We start from the raw sequence: 20,168 nt of genomic DNA on the forward strand, positions 1-20,168 counted from the left end.
GGTATTTCATAAAAATTTGGTAGTTTTGTTTTTTCGATGTTTGCAAAGTTGTATATTCTCTTTAAATGGTTAAATAAATGAAAGATTTAAAGACTAAACACAGGCGGATAACTGATATACCTTACTCCCCTTTAAATTAAAATTAACATACAACAAAATACCTTTAAAAACAAAAGGCGAGGAAATTCGGTGAGTTCAACTGACCACATAATTTGTTATCTCTTCAACTGATTTTGGTGGATTAGCTTTCATATTATTTCTACAGCTGGTGGTATGTTACCTAGGCACCAATTCCAGTTCGCAAGCATAGCATATTTCAGCATAACTTTGAAAAGTGATGTGGTTTCATTAGGGAAAAAAATTGACGAAGAAAATATAAGTTATCCCGCGAGCGCGAGTGGAACAAGGAATAACGTAGGCGTCTGTGTCCCACATACCACGAGGCCGAAGGCCGAGTATGTGGGACACAGACGCACTACATTTTCCGTGTTCCACGAGCGCTAGCGTGATAACGAATTTATCTTCAAGCAAACTTGACGCACAGTAAAGATGGAACATGCAAGCTGTACACGATCTTTTCAGCGGTTATGCGGTTATCCTATTACGTGTGCATGTTGTACGGAATGGCGCGCGCATCTTAGAAAAGCGCAATACGCGGAGTGTGGTATGGAGGGAGGCCGTGCTACATGGTTATATGTAGCACGGCTTGTTGCCATGGATCGACCAATCAGGATCAAGGATTCAAGTTTGCTTGAAGAAAAACGGTATTGTACATCACAGATCCTCTACACAAGGATAAACGACTCATCTGAGCTTGTGTACAAAAAGTGCGAAACTGATTCTCTACCTGCATGATATGCCGCGTCTGCGCATAGAACAACGCATCGAACATTGCACGCGCCATGATCGCCGAAAGCTGGCATCCTAACAGAAATTTGACCACTAAAAGACCGCAGTCGCATGCAGTCTCGCGCACGCACGGCGCGCAAATTCAATATCACGCCTCTAACCAGAAATTCAAGGAAGTCGTTTATCCTTGTGTAGAGGACTGTGGCTACATGTACTGACTTTTGCCGTTATGAAAATAATCGCAACAGAAACTTGACCTTGGCCTCACTACACTTCATTTTTTCTTGATGACTTTACCAATGCTTAGAGAATAAGCAATGAGAACCTCCCCTTTCAAAAATACATTGTAAACACCACCAAAAAAAAAGAAAGTCCACATTCCACATTCATTGGAGGGGTCTTAATTTTGAATCTGATGGTCTTATGATGACATTAGCTACATTTTGATACCCCGTTTGTAAGCAAAGACTGTAAATCCTCCAAGATTGACAACGGTTAATGAAAAATAATGCAGTTTGAAAAATGGAAAATTTAAAGAGTCCGTGAGGAGAAATTGCTAAGCGTAACAACACGTCCATATATTGACTGCACAGTGCCCGAACAAAGCGCGGGTAATTTAATTCATGCGTTCCCTGCATGCAAGCACTGTGCGATCGGTATTCCCTGCCGTTCGTTTCTGGCATTGAGACATTGTCACGTAGCAATTTCCACTCGTGTACTCTTTAAATTTGTAACTTTTCAAAGTGCATCATTTTTCATAAACCATTGTCAATCTTGGACGATTTACAGTCTTTGGTAGCAAACGGGGTATCAAAATGTAGCCAACAACATTTCCCAAAGGTCTATATCAATGAAGTCATCATAAGACGATCAGATTCAAAATGATGACCCCTCCAATGAGCGTGGACGTTCTCTGTTTGCGGTGTTTACATCAGCAATGGCATGTTACAAGGGGTGTGTAGAGAAGCCAGCGTTATAACGCCTTGCCCAGGTCAATCTTCTTCTGTATAGCCCTGGCCGAGTGGTAGATGAATGAATCTATCAGACCAGCAACTGTAAACAAAAATAAAATGGAAAAAGTTTGAAGTTTTCTGATAATCGATATTGGGTTTTGCCCTTCATCGACAGATTATAATGTATACTCGGTGTGTAACCTCCCGAGTGAAAGTTGGAAAAAAATCACTCGGGTGGGACTCGAACCCACGACCTCCTGCTTTCTGGTGCAGATGTCTTACCACTCGACCACCGAGCTAACGGGATCAGTTGGCCGGTTCGAATCTGATGTACATAGCAGCGGGTACCGCAATTAAACTTTTCACCCCGACGCAAAATATCATCTTATGAATAGTTTTTCTGATAACTGACCCGGGAAATATCAGGTCACAGAAATGTCTGCATGATTGTAACTCAAATCGAAATTAAAACAAAAATGAGAAATAACAATCCTGACTATCTAGTTCTCTCCTAAGTACTTAAAGGGAAGATACAACATTTGCAAACATCACAAAACGAAATGATCAAATTATCACAAAATACCGTACTGGATTGTTAGGGAATGACAGTCTAAAGCATCCTGTAAAATCGTGGCCCCTGGTGTGCTGTCATTTTCAAGAAAAAAAGGTATTTTTCCAACGCTGGTCGGCCGACAAGTGTTGGAGAAAACTGTTTTTTTTTTTTTTTTATAACTGCTCCTAATTGTTCATAATTAGTTATTCTGCATTTTCTTTGCAATTGATAACACACCTGTGAAGGGGTACAAGCCTGCTAGACTAATTCTCTGACCTTACAATTCCCCAAAGTCTATACATTTCTCCGTTTCATCTTAAGTGGGGTCAGGGAACCAGACTACAAGAACATGATTGGTTTTCTTGGTTTTCTAGCATCTTCAAGCCCAAAACGTGAAACAAGTCCTTTTAACAATATTTGCTTTCACATACTAATCCTCCAAATCCATTTATTTCTCAAAACTGCAGCAAAAGCAAATGTTGTACATTCCCTTTAAAATGAGGAAAACCTTCTTGGTAAAAAAAATCCACATTGAGAAAATGTGCCAGTTTATTTCTTTAATGCAGTGACGGGATTTTATGAAACAAAATTAAAGGATAAAAAACTAGGGTTTCGTACCTGTGAACACTCCACCAATGATGGCACATACCCCAGTCAAGAAATGCATAAACGACCTACCAAAAACAAAAAAACAATAACAACAAATGAGAATTTAACCTTTTGTTGAATAAAAAGCTTTTATGAAATACTTGTTTATGTATGTAAATGTCAAGTTATAAACACCGCCAAAAAAGAAAGTCCACACTCATTGGAGGGGTCATTATTTTGAATCTGATCCTAATAATATAGACTTTTGTGAAATGTGATTAGCTACATTTTGATCCCCAGAAAGAATCAACTACAAGGTCATCATTCTTATGTTTAAAGCGTACTGGAAACAAGCTCCCGCCTACATTACGGACATGCTCCAAATTAGTTCTCAACAGAGACGACTTCGATCATCAACCTCCTGTTCACTACACTTTGTTGAGCCCAGAACCCACTGTGTCTCTTTTACTGATACTAGAAACAAGCTCCCGCCTACATTACGGACATGCTCCAAATTAGTTCTCAACAGAGACGACTTTGATCATCAACCTCCTGTTCACTACACTTTGTTGAGCCTAGAACCCACTGTGTCTCTTTTACTGATACTAGAAACAAGCTCCCGCCTACATTACGGACATGCTCCAAATTAGTTCTCAACAGAGACGACTTCAATCATCAACCCCCTGTTCACTACACTTTGTTGAGCCTAGAACCCATTGTGTCTCTTTTACTGATACTAGAAACAAGCTCCCGCCTACATTACGGACATGCTCCAAATTAGTTCTCAACAGAGACGACTTCGATCATCAACCTTCTGTTCACTACACTTTGTTGAGCCTAGAACCCATTGTGTCTCTTTTACTGATACTAGAAACAAGCTCCTGCTTACATCACGGACATGCTCCAAATTAGTTCTCAACAGAGATGACTTCGATCATCAACCTTCTGTTCACTACACTTTGTTGAGCCTAGAACCCATTGTGTCTCTTTTACTGATACTAGAAACAAGCTCCTGCTTACATCACGGACATGCTCCAAATTAGTTCTCAACAGAGACGACTTCGATCATCAACCTCCTGTTCACTACACTTTGTTGAGCCCAGAACCCATTGTGTCTCTTTTGCTGATAGATCATTTTCTGTATACGGCCTCAGAATCTGGAACAAACTTCCAGAATACATTAGAGATACCACCTCACTGCATACATTCAAGACACTCCTGAAAGCTCACCTGTTTCAGGAGGTGTACTATCAATAATTTTTCTTCTTTTTGGTGCCCATCAGCGTCTTAGACCAAACTTTTTGATTTTGGCGCTTTATAAATTTCTTTTGATTGATTGATTGATTGTTTGCTACCAAAGACTGTGAATCGTCCAGCATTGACAACGGTTTATGAAAAATGATGCAGTTCCAAAAGTTGCAAAATTAAAGAGTACGCGAAATTGCTGCGTGACAATTTCACACTGCCCGAAACGAACGGCAGGGAATACCGCTCGCACAGTGCTTGCATGCTGGGGAACACGCAAATTGAATTACCTGCGCTTTGTTCAAATTTGGGCACTGTGCAGTCGATAGGAGCCAATCTTTAAATTTGCAACTTTTCAAACTGCATCATTTTTCATAAGCCATTGTCAATCTTGTACGATTAACAGTTTTTTTGGTAGCAAACAGAGTATCAAAATGTAGCTAACAAAATTCCCCAAAGGTCTATATAAATCAGATTCAAAATTATGACCCCTCCAATGTGTGTGGACTTTCTTTTTTTGATTCATAGTAGTTCAGAAGAAAGGCTCAACACAAAGCCTTTTATGTTTTTGCAAAAGATCTAGTCAAATGAAGCACAATCTCACCTATGTTTTTCTGTGAATTTGACCATGAGCGGTGAGAGTTCGTACAGCACGAAGACACCGGGCAAGCCCTGCTCACCGCTGAGGTTCAGAATGGAGACCTGCTTCTCGTGCTTGGTGACCGAGTATTGATTGGTTCGCGTCGTCTGTCCGTTGAGTTTGGTGTAGGTGGTCGGAACAACTTTGATGAAATATTGATACATTGTTGAGCCTGTAATGAAAAACCAGTATAAACTAACAAGCGATTCCACAACTACCATTTTTTTTTGTATCGGCAGGAATTACTTTTCTATCAATTCTTACTGAAGGGATAAGATTTAAAACTATGTCTTGAGAAATTTGTCAGGAACCTTCCTGAAATCTCCACTGCGCAAGAAACCAATGGCACACTCTTTGTACCTACCAAGTTTCAAGGCATCAAGCCCCATGTAAAGTAATAGTGGCTGGGCTCTACCTTCCAGAATCCTACAAAATCTTCCACTGTGCAGGAACCCAATAGCACACTCTTTGTGAAATTCAGAAATTCAGGAAAAATACTCACAACTCTCCGAGGTGTTCAAGACGTACTTCAAATTAAAGCTTACTTCATCATCTTTCATTTTCTGTTCAATTTTCTGGGGGGTAACCAATGACTTTTAGGAGAACATTCCATCCAAAGATGATCACCCCTTAAAGCAGTCCTGAAGCCCACCGCCATTTTGAAAATGGACGCCTACGCTCAAATGCAAAATAGAGCCATTTTAGGGCCTAATCATCATCAACATTTCACAGAAATACGAGCTTGCAGTCCTCTGCACGGCTTCCACCCATATTTTGAACAAACCCTCAAGTTCATGGCCCACAATATGCTCAAATACCAAAGAATTTGAGGGCATGCGAATCGTGATTTGTCCGGCGTAGGCAATGTCGGACCGATTTACTGGTCTGCACCTATCAAGCCCCATGTAAAGTAATATCGGCTTGGCTTTGCCTTCCTTAATCCTCCAAACTCCTCCACTGTGTATGAAACCAATGGCACACTCGTTGTACCTACCAAGTTTCAAGTAGCATCAAATTCAAATGTACAGTAATAGTAGATTGGATCTCCCTTCCCTAATCCTACAAAATCCTCCCAACCAACTGGTGGATTTTGAGGGCTCTGTGAGGGTAATCATAAACGGCGAGGGTAAAATGCTATGGACTCCTTATGCCATCAAAGAGGGTACGTTTTTAGCACTTTTAAGAGCTCCGTGGACGGGACACACAGCGTGAGCGTACTGTACTGGTTCTCGCTGCGAAGTATGCAAAACTTCCTGAATGTGCCAAAGCTATTAGCCACAGCGTCTGCGCGTAAGAGTCAAGCGTCGTCAGCGCGTGAATAGCTTGGAATTTAAGTTGTGATGGTCTCCCAGATTAATTGGATCATTCAAAATACGCAGTGGATGGACCGGGAACCAGTCTAGGTCTCCCCCAACTCTCCTTTTCTGGCCGTCGAAGGAGTACTTTTGCACAGGAGCCCATAGGGCAAGGGAGAACTTACAAGGGCCATCGATCCCATGTGAAGTAAAAAGTGGCTGCACGTCATCTTCCTAAATCCTGAAAAAATCATCTTAAAACTCCGAGTGAATTTTAAAGGATCTGAGAACAACTGAAGACTGTCTACCTCTTTTATCTGTGACCAGCGTATGATCCAGTGGATTGTCCATGCCTGGGTACTCCATTCCAAACGATAGCTGCTGGATGTGATGTGTCATGTTGAACTGTGGAAAGAATAAATGGCCCAAAACTTTAAAGGGGCACTATAGGTCCTGAAATCCCCAAAAATTTCATGTTTTGGATTGTTTACTTATCCAATTTCAAACATCTGGTTGAAAGGAAACCAACCTAATGTCTTACCGTTCCCGAGAAAGAGGAAAAATCCCCGGTTGTTTACATCGGACACGACTGAGTACTAATAGTTTTTTTGTGTCGTTCACATATAGTGTATGCCAAAAAAAGAGGTTTCTTCAACGTCCGCAAAACGCGAACACTTTCCGAATGAAATCACAACAAGCATCCACAAAAACGCCCAGTTTTGAAAGGATAGTTGTGTGGATGTTTATATCCTACTTTTAAATGTTATTTCCGAATAACATCATTTCGTTCAAAGCGCGTTTTGTAGCCCAATTGGGCTGTTCCAGGACCTAGTGTCCCTTTAAAGAAACAGATTGGAACATATGGGTAGTAGCAACAATATCTGCAAATATGTCGTGTTAATGCTCAGTTTTGCTGGATTATTTCAGAACCATTGTTAACTCAAAACAGAGTTCACTCTGAAAATAACCATAACCTTGTCTGTTAAAAACACTTTAATAAACACATTGCGAGTTTATGGTGAGCAGGCCCAGATTAAGTGTTTCGTAGGCCCTAGGCACCAGTGTTCCATAGGCCCTTCTCCGCCCTAGGTACTGGCACCAAATTCAAAGTACAAAGCACTGTACAAATCAAGTAAGCCGGGCCAAACTGGTGTAGGTCCTAGCTCTAAAAGCCTGTTATACCTAGCACAAAACTTTTTAAAAACATTTAAAAACTCTGTGCGTGGGTGTACATGTTCATCTTCTCAAACCAGAGAACAAAAGAGAACAATATCGTCCACGAATCCCGGCATATGTCCACGATTGGGGTCGTGAAAAAAAACTAAGGGAGTCTTCCTAAAAAGTTAAGGTACAAACAAAAGAGGGACGATGGGACGTGAACACACGCTTGGGTGTGTGTGTGTGGGCATGGAGGAATTCTCCATGGTGTGGGTAGGCCTATTGGTTTTATGGCACACAATTTTCGTAGGCCCCCGAATTTTTTCGTAGGCCCTAGGCACAGTGCCTACTGTGCCTATTGGATAATCCGGGCCCGATGGCGAGCCAATGAGACAAAAACTGACCTTGTCTCCAATGAAGGGTTGCAAGTCGTGGACATGGATGTGATGCTGCTGGAAACTCTTACCGGGAGCAAAGTGGAAATTACCTGCAACCTGAGACCAAACAAAACATTAAAATCAACCTTAACTCCCTAGGCATTTTTGCTAGTATGCAGCCTCAATCCTGCAACATCCTCCAACTGCCTCCATGTAAAAATTGCATACAGGGTGAGTAAAAAAACCCAAAACCCATATGTCGGGACTATTGTTTTATTGAAGTTCTGCATGTAGCACTTTCAAAATCTAGGATATGAAAGCCCAATTCATAAGCTTTCTTATAGTACAAGAATCATTCAAATCACTCATGTACTTTTCAAGTTCTTTTCGAATTTTAAACACAACCAATGTTTTAAGGTTCTGTCCATGGATCACCATAAAGGTGTGCATTCTTTCAGCAAAACGAATATATAATTCACACACATCCCTATGTGATTTCTTTTTGTTTTGTTGAAAGAACACTGAACATTTTTGTGATCCGTGGACAGAACCTTAAAACGGTGGCTGTTTAAAATTCCGTAACTTGAAAAGCCAGTTACTTGGGTAAGTATCCCATAAGGCCATGCAATAAACATGGCTGCCAACGTGACGTCTGGCTGGTGCCTGAGACCGTGTCTGAAACGGGCTTCCAGAGCTACGGCTATACGTCTATTATCAGCGCGTCCCCGCGTATTTTCAATGGGCGTGGACCTAGACCTAGCTCTAGACAGTTGATTCGGATGTGGCCGAAGTTCAACTTTCCAGCTCTTGCACGAAACTTTACCCGAAAACCGTTCGTTTATTTAGCTCCACTGCGCATGTCTGTCATCACGCGAGGAGCTAGGCACGAGTAAGGTGGACGAAGTAATCGAACGCACTCCTTGTAATTTTCAGACTTTATTTACACCAAGTGATTCAGTCAGTCCAGGGAAAGCACAATTTCATGATGTTTTCATTTCTCGTTCTGTGACGTTACCTTGTTAACTTCCAGATAGCCAAACATCTGGCAACCTTCTCCCTTCTGCGCGTCAATCTGATCACTCCAACCCTCACGGTTACATTGTACGATCTCAGTCGCCATATTGAAGGCCCAGCCTTTCCGTCTATAAGCCTCGCGTACGTCCTCACAAGTGTTACAACATCTGTACAAGAAAGAAACAGATTTTAATGTATAAAAGTTTTGTAAGCATTATTCGAGTATCTGTTTGCCCTTTTCTTTTCTCTTTATCAATGTGGAGTTTTTTGTAAGGCGGCTGAACGCTATGCCCCAATCTATAACAAATTGGCTCAAGTTGTCTACTGACACTCGTTCAAATGGGCCATGTTTTGTCGACCGTAAACTTGAATAATGGACTCTCCACGGCAAACTCTTGGTGGCGCACTGCATTGTGAAACACCCGAATTTCTAAACAACCTTTTACAGTCGGCCAATATGACCACTTCTGAAAAGAAGTACATGTATTCTAATCTCAATACTTCTTGACAAACCTTCCCTCAGTATTCTAAAAACTTAATGTGAAAAAGTCAGTTCGGTATTCCAAAATAGTCTGGTGCACCAAGATTCGACGATTTTTTTTCAGGATAACCGCGGAAGATAAATGCACACTAGGCTATGGGGGTCATGGTAACCAAATCTGCATTCTGTGCAATTTTTCATGCAATCGAAAAGACATGGAACTTTTGTTTACACTAAAGTTTTGACACACAAGGCACCTAAAAACACCGCGCTGTTCAAACGTTTTTGCAAAATGTTATACTTCAGAACACGATGATCTCTTCAATTTTGCTGGTGCCCCGCTATGCTTTTGCACGCATGCAATGACATTTTTATCCCGAAAGAAAAATTGGCAAATCTTGATGAGCACATGCGCAGTTTGATTACCGAACTTACTTATTGTAGGCATTATATTAAAAAACAACTGTAAATAAAACTCCAATTTTCAAATCATTTTATGGGCACAGAGAAAAATCAAATCCCAGAGGGAAATTACATTTTGTTTCTTCCCAAAACTCACTCTAATTCCTTGGTTTCTGCTCCGTAGCAGCTTTCACATCTGGAAGGATCCAATTCTTCCTTTTTGGAAAGCTTCAAGACAAAAAAGAAAAATAAAGTAAAATAAAGTACCACAACAATAGGTTAGTTGTACTCTTAAAGGGAAAATACAACATTTGCAAACATCAAAAAATAAAACTACCAAATCATTTTGAAATACCTTGCTGGACTGTTAGTGAATGACAGTGTAAAGCATCCTGTAAAATCATGGCACCTGGTATACTGTCATTTTCAAGAAAAGTGGTATTTTTGTATCAATTTCCAACGCTGATCGGCCGACCAGCGTTGGAAAAAAACTGGCTTTTTTTCAAATACTGGCCCCAGTTGGCCATCGCACTTGTTTGCAATGGATTACACACCTATGAACGGGTACAAGCCAGCTAGACTGGTTCCCTGACCTTACCAATCCCCAATGTATGTAAACTGCTCTGTTTCTTCTGAAATGTAGTCAGGGAACCAGACTACAGGAAAATGATTGTTTTTCTTGGTTTTTATAGCATTTTCGAACCCAAAACCTCAAAAAAGTTAGTGTAACTATATTTGCTATATATTTCCAACCCCCCAATTCCATCCATTTCTGAAAATTACAGCAAAAGCAAATGATGTATATTCCCTTTAAAAGGGAAAATACAACATTTGCAAAAATCAAAAAACACAACTACCAAATCTTAATTACATTTTTTAATGAAATACTTTACATGGCACCTGGTGTGCAGTCATTTTCAAGAAAAGTTGTATTTTTGTATAAATTTTCAACACTGGTCGGCCGACCAGCCTTTGAAAAAAAAATGGCTTTTTGAAATGCTGTCCCCAAGTGACCATATTTAGTCAGTCCATGTTTTGTTTGCAATCGATTACACGCCTATGATGGGTACAAGCCAGCTAGACTGGATCCCTGACCTTACAATTCCCTGACGTTTATAAATTGTTCCGTTTCATCTTTAAGTGGGGTCATGGAACCAGACTATAGGAACATGATTGTTTTTTTGATTATTCCAGCATCTATGAACACAAAACTTAAAACAAGTCAGTGTAACAAATATTTGCTATAAAATAATAACCCCCAAATCGATCCATTTTCCGAAAATCACAGCGAAAGCAAATGTTGTATTCCTTTAATCAGATATACACATCAATTACAAAAATCACAATAAATACTTTGATGAAAGCAATCTTTCTATTTCTGCCTTTTGATTAAATGTGTGGGCAAGAAACCAGTTTCTCTGCCCTTCTGGAGAAATTTAAAATAGATTAGAAATCTTGTCTGTGCCTCAAAAAATAACTGACTTAGATATATATATTAATTGCCTCCACGTACAAATCACAGTTATTTTTAAGAATTACTGTTTTTCCATCTTCATTACTTTACTCCTCTTGCATAGTATTGACTGACAAAATTGTTACAGAAATTCTTTACTTTTGTCCCACGCTTGCACTTAAAACAATGATATGACCCCGAACAGCTTTCTTCAAGTGGTCATAATGGCTACTTGCAGTGGCATGAATATTCATGATATGTAAATTTTATGTATGGAGCGCCTAGTGTACAAAATTTGGGGCAGTCACAAAAACCAAGCTTCAAATTTGCTTGTGGGTAGACTCAACAAGTGTTGATTAATTACATTGGCAGTGTAATCTTGATCTTAACCCTATATAACTTAGGCCCTTTTTCCTAGGAACCATCCTCATTCCTCCAAAATCCTCCAAAATTGTGCACTTATGTTCAAATGCAGCATACCCAGCGCCTCAATCCTTCAAAATCGTCAGACAGTCCTGCCTCCCAATCATCCTCAATCCTCTTCAATCCTCCTTTTCTTCAAACACTGTTCATCGTCAATCCTCCAAAATCTTCATGTGCTTTAACACCATTCATCCTCAATCCTCCAAAATCTTCATGTGCTTCAACACCATTTATCCTCAATCCTCCAAAATCCTCCTAAATGTTTAAATGAAGGATACCCAGTGACTCAATCGTTCAAAATCGTCAGACAGTCCTGCCTCTCAAAATGCATTCATCCTCAATCCTCCAAAATCCTCCTCTTCTTCAAACACCATTCATCCTCAATCCTCCAAAATCCTCTAAAATCCTTCAACACCATTCATCCTCAATCCTCAAAAATGCTCATGTGCTTCAACACCATTCATCCTCAATCCTCCAAAATCCTCCAAAGACCGCCAGGTGGATTTTGAAGGATTGAGAAGGGTAAGTTTCATTTTTACCTTAATGAGTTTTTCGGCCGCATCTTTATCTTCTTCTCCAAGTTTGACGGTTTCTTCTTTCTCGTCGATGGGTTTACCCTTGGCGTCTAACCTCCTCCGATAGATGTTAAGATCCACGTCCAGTTGGTGCTCCCCTGATACATCCATTGCATCCAAACTTATAACTGAAAAAGATATAATACAAAAATCCAGCATATTTAACAATCATACACATTAGGCTTACCAGGCATAACCAAGAGTGCATGGCTCTCTGTCCACGCTGAATAGACAAACTAAGAATTTCCATCCACGATGACAAAAGGACCAGAATGCTTCTTGCAAGACTGGAACGGGAACAATTTATACAATCTTTTGTACGTTTTAACCCTAACCGCCCTGAATCCTCCAAAATCCTTTTTGCAAATTGGAGGAATTTGCAGGATTGAGGTTACATGGCAAAAGTGCGTTGCTGATTTCGGAGTACGCACTGTGTCAAGGTCTTGGGCCGGACCTTGTGTTGTTTATGCTCAGTCCTTGATTATACTCGACATCCTCCGCACTGCTCCAGGATGTCACTGCCTCTGCCTATTGACAGTCATAGCTGGAGGATTTTGCAGGATTCAGGCAGTGGTCGACCCTCCATGGACCATATTCAAGAAATAACGGAGGAATTTGCAGGATTGAGGCTATAGGCCTATGCTATTTTTCCATGAGGCCAATTGGAGGATTTTGCAGGATTGAGGCTATATCCTAGCAAATTAAAATACTATTTAACCCTAACCTTCCCAAATCCTCCCAAATCCTCTTTGCAAAATGGAGGATTTTGCTATTATGGCAAAAATGTGTGGGTGATTTTGGAGGGTGCACTGTATCAAGGTCTTGGGCCGGACCTTGTGTTGTTTATGCTCAGCCGTGTAGAAATTTAGGCCGGCAGTATACTTAAAAATCCTCCGCACTGCTCCAGGATGTCACTGGCTCTGCCTCAACACAATGACAGTGATTGCTGGAGGATTTTGCAGGATTCAGGCAGTGGTCTCCCCTCCAAGGACCACATTCAAGAAGTAACAGAGGATATTGCAGGATTGAGGCTGTGTGCAATTCTTACATGGAGACAGTTGGAAGATTTTGCAGGATTGATGTTGCGTCCTAAAATATGCCTCTCATTCAGCAAAATAAAAAAAAAGATTCTTTTTTTGTTTCTGGCTTTAAAAAAAAAAATTCCTTCATGATACTTACAGGCACAGGGCATTTTCGGAAAAATGACATCCATATTGATTCTGAGTTTTTCCCCTCGTGTGTTATCGACGTACAGCTCTGGTATAACCTGTGAAAGAATGGAATAATAAGTTGGGATTTGAAGTTGGCAAATAGCAAAGTTCAACATACAAAATAATCAATTTTTTTTTTTTGGTGGAAAACCGACGTACCATTCGAAATCAATGATGTGTTATGATGAAGAAATTAAAGGGTAGGAAAGAGGATTGGTGAAGAATTAATGGCAAATAAAATAAAAATACAATAAAATCATCATTTGTCATATTTTCACTGAATGAACAGCTGATAATAACAAACCATTACATACTGTGTTTTTCAAAGAATCGGAAAAAGTTCCATGCTGGATCACCACTTTACCTGCCGCCAAACACATCAATTTTCACCTCACCTTGTGATTTCACCCAAGAGGAATCCATGAAGCCTCAGCAATGCGAAAAAACTTTAGGAAAAATGTGTTTTTAGAGCACACTTGGGATGCACACGTCGTGCAGAATTAAGTTGAAGCAGCCGGTCAAAACTGATTGAAGTGTCTGGAAGACAGCGGTATGTTATACGCATGACATCGACAACCATGACAACGCATCAGCCGGCCAATGATAGTGCAATACGTCATTATTTTCTCATGAATATTTAGTTTATTTCAATAGATACTTCAAATACGTCCAAAGATTGATCACTGCAAGAGCGATCGTGCACGGCCAAGCGGTTAAAAGTCTCGTGTTTCAAGCAAGAGTCTGAGGTTTGAATCTCGATGAAGTAAGTGACTGATTAATAAATAGGAATAAAGGAAAGGGTGAGAGTAGAGGAGGGAAAGTGGAGGGAATAACCGTAAAGGATGCAACTTTTGGCGCTTGAAAATTAATTGAAAAAAGTGGTGATCCAGTAAAGAATTGTTTCCAAAGAATCATTATTTGCCAGTCAATCCTAACTCAACAGAATCCACACTCACCTCTTTTGTCAAGTAATAGTTGAGTTCTGACATAAACAACACAGTCATGAGGATGGCACTGATGATGGTAACTACAAATATAAAATAGAAAAGAAATGCAAATCTTGCCTTCTTCATGAATTTGTTTAGGCAATTCTTCCACCCTACCCTAACAACAGACAACCTGAGAACGGTACTAGTTTATTGTAGCTAGGTTGAACCACTGCCACGGTCATTGGTGGCGCTATTTTCATGCCCAAAATGACCTAATTTTTTGTTACCACCTTTTTTGAAATGGTTTGACATGGAGTATCACATACAGGGGTACTTTCACTTGGCTCCAAACATCAATAAAGAGAATTACACTGGTGCACATGTAGTTGACCTTAGAAAGTTTGGTTTGATATAAAATCACATTGCCAAAAAAAGTTGTGGATTCCCCATAACAGCGATACCGTTATTTGTGTGTAAATTTCCCATACGTTTGTAGCCCCATAAATGTGGCCAATTTACTGGAATACCTCCGTAAATAAAGGCCACACATCCACCATGTACAAAAACATGTCAAACATTGTCAAATTTTGATTTTCACATTTAGGCTTAGGCCGGGTAAAAAAAAAAAAAGTTTCTCGTCCGGGGTTTTTGAAAAAAGGGAGGAAGCGGGGCTTTTTATTTTTTATTTTTTTATTTTGTTCAAGATGACCGCCTTTTCAAAATTTCCTGCAACCGTTGGTGTTCCACTGTTCAAAGTCACTTTAAAGATGAAAGACAAGTTGGACAAGAGAACTGAACATATTTACAGTGTCATTTATAGTTGTATTGGTATTGGTATTTATTTTCCGATGAATTTGTAGACTTTTTCAGTGTTTTCTACTACATTTTTCAAAAATAAAAAATAATAAAAAAATCCAGGCGGCCTCCAAAAAGCAAGCGGGCGGGGACGAGAAACTTTTTTTTTTTTTTTACTTCGCCCTAGTTTGTAGTTTAGTTTTGCTTTAGAAGCATACTCACCCTCTTTATAGGCTAATCAGAAAGTGCTGCCTTTTTCAGATATGTCTATTTTTAGAGAAATTTCCAGATTCGTTTGCACACGTTTGCGTATCAAAATTTCAACATGAAATTTCACAAAAATTAGACTTCTGAAAAAGGCAGCATTTTCTGAATAAAGAGGGTGAGTATGCTTCTAAAGCAAACATAAAATTATACAAATTAGCCTAAATGTGAAAATCAAAATTTGACAAAGTTTGACATGTTTTTGTACATGGTGGAAGTGTGGCCTAGTAGTCTAGTATAAATTGGCCACATGGGGCTAATAGTTTGTGGTAATCCTTACTTTTAGGACCCCGTTCCTATATAGGAAGGGACAGACTCACCAAAACAGTTGACTAAATGACACTCAAAATTGACATTCTGATACTTCTTGGCACATCTGAACAATTGGCAATGACACCTTCTTGAATATCCAGCAGGTTTAATTTTGTGGAAAGAGGGCAGGCTTTGATTTATTAGGGACATTCAGGGGTAAAAGACGACGATGACAACCAGAAAACAGACTCAAAAACCAAGATGGCAAACGTGAAAGCTCGATGTGATGAAAGCTCGATGCTGATTGGCAGATAAAAAATAAACATCTTATTTATTTTAGTCTGGTTCCCAGACCAAAAGATTCAGGAATGGTCAGAATCTTTTGGTCTGAGAACCAGACTAACTTATTTATTTTTAGTCTGGTTCCCAGACCAAAAGATTCAGGAGTAGTCAGATTCTTTTGGTCAGGGAATCAGACTAATTAATTTGTTTAGCAGCCAATCAGCATCGGGCTTTCATTATGTAGGGCTTTCACGCGTGTGAGAACTACAACATGCACGTCTGACTAACTGCGAAAAAAGGTAGGGAAGTCACATTTTCTTCGAAAATGCTTTCTAAACTACAACTAACATGAGTTTATATGAAGAAAAAAGACTACTGGGTACTGGGCAGACATCTGCAAAAGTCAGTTTTGAACAGAACTCGTAAAAAATAGAGGTGTCCTAAAACTTTAGGATTACCACATGTGTACACATAATCAACTGACGTGGTCACTTTTAAGTTTTATTTCAGCCAAATTGAGCATCATTTTAAGGCCCAAAAAATAATTTAAAATTGCAATAATTTCAGAACTGCTTGCCCAATGAAGCTAGGAGACCACTTGTTTAAATGCATTTTGAAAGCTCTTTGAGACAAAGTCAATGAAAGTAAATTCTATACTATCGAATCTACTTTGAAATTTGTTGATTCTATAGCTATTTTACATACATCATGACAATTGATATCATTTGCCATGTATGATATAGCCTGAGCCTGAGGCCTAGGCACAACATAGTCCGAGTAACTTGGACCCAACTTATCGCCTTTTTTAACATTTGGACATGGTCTGGCGATAGTAAGGTCCAAGCTAATACCGCGACCTAGACAACACAGTCCCAAAAACCAACATTTTCCAACAAAAAACATCAGATTTCACCTTCAAAACGGCCTCCAAATTACTAGATATGCCACCTGAGGTACAAGTAGACATCAATAATTAAGATGGTTGTACTGAAGTTTACTTACGATCCGGAAAAAAAGTGAAATTTTCCGTTCATTTCGGAGAGCTCCCCTCGCGATCTTGAACACGTTAAATTACCGATCGTGTTTAATGTTTGAACGACGCGATTTCTTCTACATGCCCAGCGTACTTTCGATGGTCCCCGTATCCAGAGTGCGATTCCGTTACCGAGCGCACGCGATGCATCGATTATGATAATGAGTCACGTTTGTAAATACATACATGTGCATTTCGAACTGTAAAAAGGAATCGGGAACCAACTTGAACTGGTACCCGCCATAAAAGCTGCGCTAGTTCCCGACTCCCTATTATCGTTTGAAATGCACATGTGTTTACAAACGTGATCCAGTCTACTCATTATCATAATCGATGCATCATGGACCATCGAATGTACGCTGGGCATGTAGAAGAAATCGCGTCGTTCAAACATTAAACACGATCGGAAATTTAACGTGTTCAAGATCGCGAGGGGAGCTCTCCGAAATGAACGGAAAATTTCACTTTTTTCCGGATCGTAAGTAAACTTCAGTACAACCATCTTAATTATTGATGTCTACTTGTACCTCAGGTGGCATATCTAGTAATTTGGAGGCCGTTTTGAAGGTGAAATCTGATGTTTTTGTTGGAAAATGTTGGTTTTTGGGACTGTGTTGTCTAGGTCGCGGTATTAGCTTGGACCTTACTATCGCCAGACCATGTCCAAATGTTAAAAAAGGCGATAAGTTGGGTCCAAGTTACTCAGACTAGGCACAACATATGTTAATTGTTACTTGCTACTAAAAGAAGTGCTAGGCATACCATCATGACCATACGGCTTCAACAATCATGATGTTGTGCCCATTCTTGAAAATCACGCATTCTCGAGAATGGGCCTGCACATTCTTGAGAATGTGCAACTGGATCCTTGCTCAATCTTGGCAAAAAATAACTCTTCCAGATTGAGCGCACATTCTTGAGAATGCGCGACAAGATAACGGTCTTGTCGATGCCGAGCACCGGCTGCGCTTGGCAAGTCTAGCTGAATCCTCGTTCACTGATTCTCAATAATTATACTGTTGCAACGAAAGGCACTGAAAAATAGAGTGAAAGGCGTATTGATATGGGGGGGGGGGGGGAACCGGGAAAAATAAGAGACATAATAATACTAGTGCAAAGAATTCTGATTTTTGGGATAATAAAAGGGGGGGGGGGGACGTAAGAATGAAGAATGTGAAGAATGAGAATGAATACTGCGACATCCCATAGTGTTAATGCTATTTTCCATTTAAATTGCCACCAATTTATTGTTCACACCCCACCATAACGTCGCAGAGCTGGATTCTATCTTGTCAAAAGAGCAATTTTGGCAGCTTCTGGACATGGTTTTTTTTTTCGTGGCACGCATATGATACATGCAGGGACTTGTAACTTGTCTAGCCTAAACAAAGCACTTCCCAGACTAGTTCCCAGTCCTCCGTTATTACAAAACTTCCCATAGTGGGCAGAAAAAAGCAATAATAACAGGTTTAATTTGATTCAAATTATCTTAGTTATATACGAGTACAGAAGCATGGAACATTTCCTTTCCTCTTTATATGAATTGTTTCCCTTTTAACCGCTATACAATTCATTTAACATAATTATGTCGTGCAATGTTTGTTAAGATTGGGCAAAATTCATAAAATGTGCACGTGATATTCCCACCCAATCTTAAGAATGAGCGCTCATTCTTAAGAACGCGTGCTCGTTCTTAAGAATGGGCGCTCATTCTTAAGAATGCGCGCCCATTCTCGAGAATGCGTGATTTTCAAGAATGGGCACAACAATGACAAAAAGTCAACGTTCAACACCGGCACCGGATAGCTTGAGTAACTCCAGCTGACATGCTCCATATTCATTCACATGTAACGCTGGAGGAAGGCCTGTGCGTTTCCATGTGGTAGTAAGAGACCCTAAAAAAATGGCCTCTCCCAAAAATTGTTCATTTTCACCTCTAATATCCCACCCCAGAGTTCACCCACATACCTCATACATTCAGCAGTCATTTACGAAGCCTAATGATCGACTTGAAACAAGACCACAAAAAAAAGGTGAAAAATCTTGACAATTTCGGTGGCTTGTCCGTAAAAATACGCCAGTTCCAACGGCTGTCTTCCATTTTGTTTTGCTAATTATATTAATGTATGCATGACGTGTGACATCAAAAATCGGCGCGCGCGCGATGTATGTGGATACCACACCGCTTTCAGGCGTCGCAAGTGAGTTTAATTTTCGTCTGGTGCGTTATCACGGAAAGCAAGACAACGAGAATGCTCTCCACGGCAACGCACCAGACGAAAATTGAACTCACTTGCGACGCCTGAAAGCGGTGTGGTACCCACATACATCGCGCGCGCGCCGATTTTTTGATGTCAACGTCATGCATACATTAATATAATTAGCAAAACAAAATGGAAGACAGCTGTGGAACTGGCGTATTTTTACGGACAAGCCACCGAAATTGTCAAGATTTTTCACGTTTTTTTTTTGTGGTCTTGTTTCAAGTCGATCATTATTCGCAGTGGCTATTGTTACGGCAGCCGTAACGCATTTCCCATTTTCTATCGTTACGGTAGTAGTACTGCAACTTTTATAAAAACATGAGAAGAAAATATAAATAAGAAGGAAAAAAGTGAATTTGAACGTTATAAAATTCGGACTTTATTTCCCTTTTAAAAAAAACCTCCAAAGCCTCAGGTTAGAAAAGGAAAAAAATTTGAGTGCAAAACTGAGATGCGAACCCGCAACCTCGCGGTGCAAAATCCTACCCGCTATCGACTGAGCTGTCGCACTCTTCACCAAAACACGGGAAAACAAATAATTATATACCTGCGTGCGTATCAAAAAAGAATCGTTGAGGGCGCCAAACAACGAATGCCGTAACGATAGCCACTTCGATCATTATTAGGCTTCGTAAATGACTGCTGAATGTATGAGGTATGTGGGTGAACTCTGGGGTGGGATATTAGAGGTGAAAATGAACAATTTTTGGGAGAGGCCATTTTTTTAGGGTCTCTTGCTACCACATGGAAACGCACAGGCCTTCCTCCAGCGTTACATGTGAATGAATATGGAGCATGTCAGCTGGAGTTACTCAAGCTAGCACCGGATTGCATTTGCAGAAACACTTTGAAACACACTCACCTGCTGCACCACTAAATGTTCTCACCCTAAAATCTTCCAGAGTCTTGGGATAGGCATCAAACTGTCGCAGCCTGTTAAACACACTTTTTGTGTCCATATTGTTGAACAAGAAAGACTAAAAACACTGACAAACATACGTTCTGGCACTCAGGTAACCCCCTTCCGCATGTGAAAACACAAAACACCGTACGCGATACGGCACTGAAAAATGTACGTGTTCTTAAATTGGTGCATCGAAGCAAACTGTCCCGCCTCATTATTTGTTTTCAA

General features: G+C 40.1%; 1 protein-coding gene and 1 non-coding gene across 3 annotated transcripts; both read right to left on the reverse strand.

Annotated features, from left to right (window-relative positions):
• Window positions 1-1,669: 1,669 nt before the first annotated feature.
• Window positions 1,670-20,095, reverse strand: LOC119724417 (endoplasmic reticulum-Golgi intermediate compartment protein 3-like). Of its 2 annotated transcripts, XM_038195464.1 has the most exons (11): window positions 19,899-20,095; window positions 14,174-14,244; window positions 13,186-13,273; window positions 11,971-12,134; window positions 9,713-9,783; window positions 8,674-8,839; window positions 7,686-7,775; window positions 6,432-6,528; window positions 4,793-5,000; window positions 2,974-3,029; window positions 1,670-1,902 (listed from the first exon to the last, which is right to left on the reverse strand). In XM_038195464.1, the coding sequence occupies exons 1-11, from the start codon at window positions 19,993-19,995 to the stop codon at window positions 1,823-1,825; spliced, it is 1,188 nt and encodes a 395-aa protein (XP_038051392.1). In that variant the 5' UTR covers window positions 19,996-20,095; the 3' UTR covers window positions 1,670-1,822. The 2 variants fall into 2 exon arrangements, with proteins under 2 accessions (XP_038051392.1, XP_038051393.1); XM_038195465.1 differs by lacking the exon at window positions 14,174-14,244 and having other exon boundaries at window positions 19,899-19,965.
• Window positions 2,029-2,101, reverse strand: Trnal-cag. Its single transcript has one exon. It is a non-coding gene; the product is annotated as a tRNA-Leu (tRNA).
• Window positions 20,096-20,168: the final 73 nt, after the last annotated feature.

The sequence above is a fragment of the Patiria miniata genome, unplaced genomic scaffold (genome assembly GCF_015706575.1).
Source record: "Patiria miniata isolate m_02_andy unplaced genomic scaffold, ASM1570657v1 HiC_scaffold_18, whole genome shotgun sequence".
Taxonomy (NCBI): domain Eukaryota; kingdom Metazoa; phylum Echinodermata; class Asteroidea; order Valvatida; family Asterinidae; genus Patiria; species Patiria miniata.

Coding starts and splice junctions, on each gene's coding strand:
- LOC119724417 (XM_038195464.1), bottom strand. CDS start 19,995: ATGGACACAAAAAGTGTGTTTAACAGGCTGCGACAGTTTGATGCCTAT. Junction 14,245..19,898: donor AACATTTAGTGGTGCAGCAG/GTGAGTGTGTTT, acceptor TTATATTTGTAG/TTACCATCATCAGTGCCATC. Junction 13,274..14,173: donor ACTATTACTTGACAAAAGAG/GTGAGTGTGGAT, acceptor ATTCTTTCACAG/GTTATACCAGAGCTGTACGT.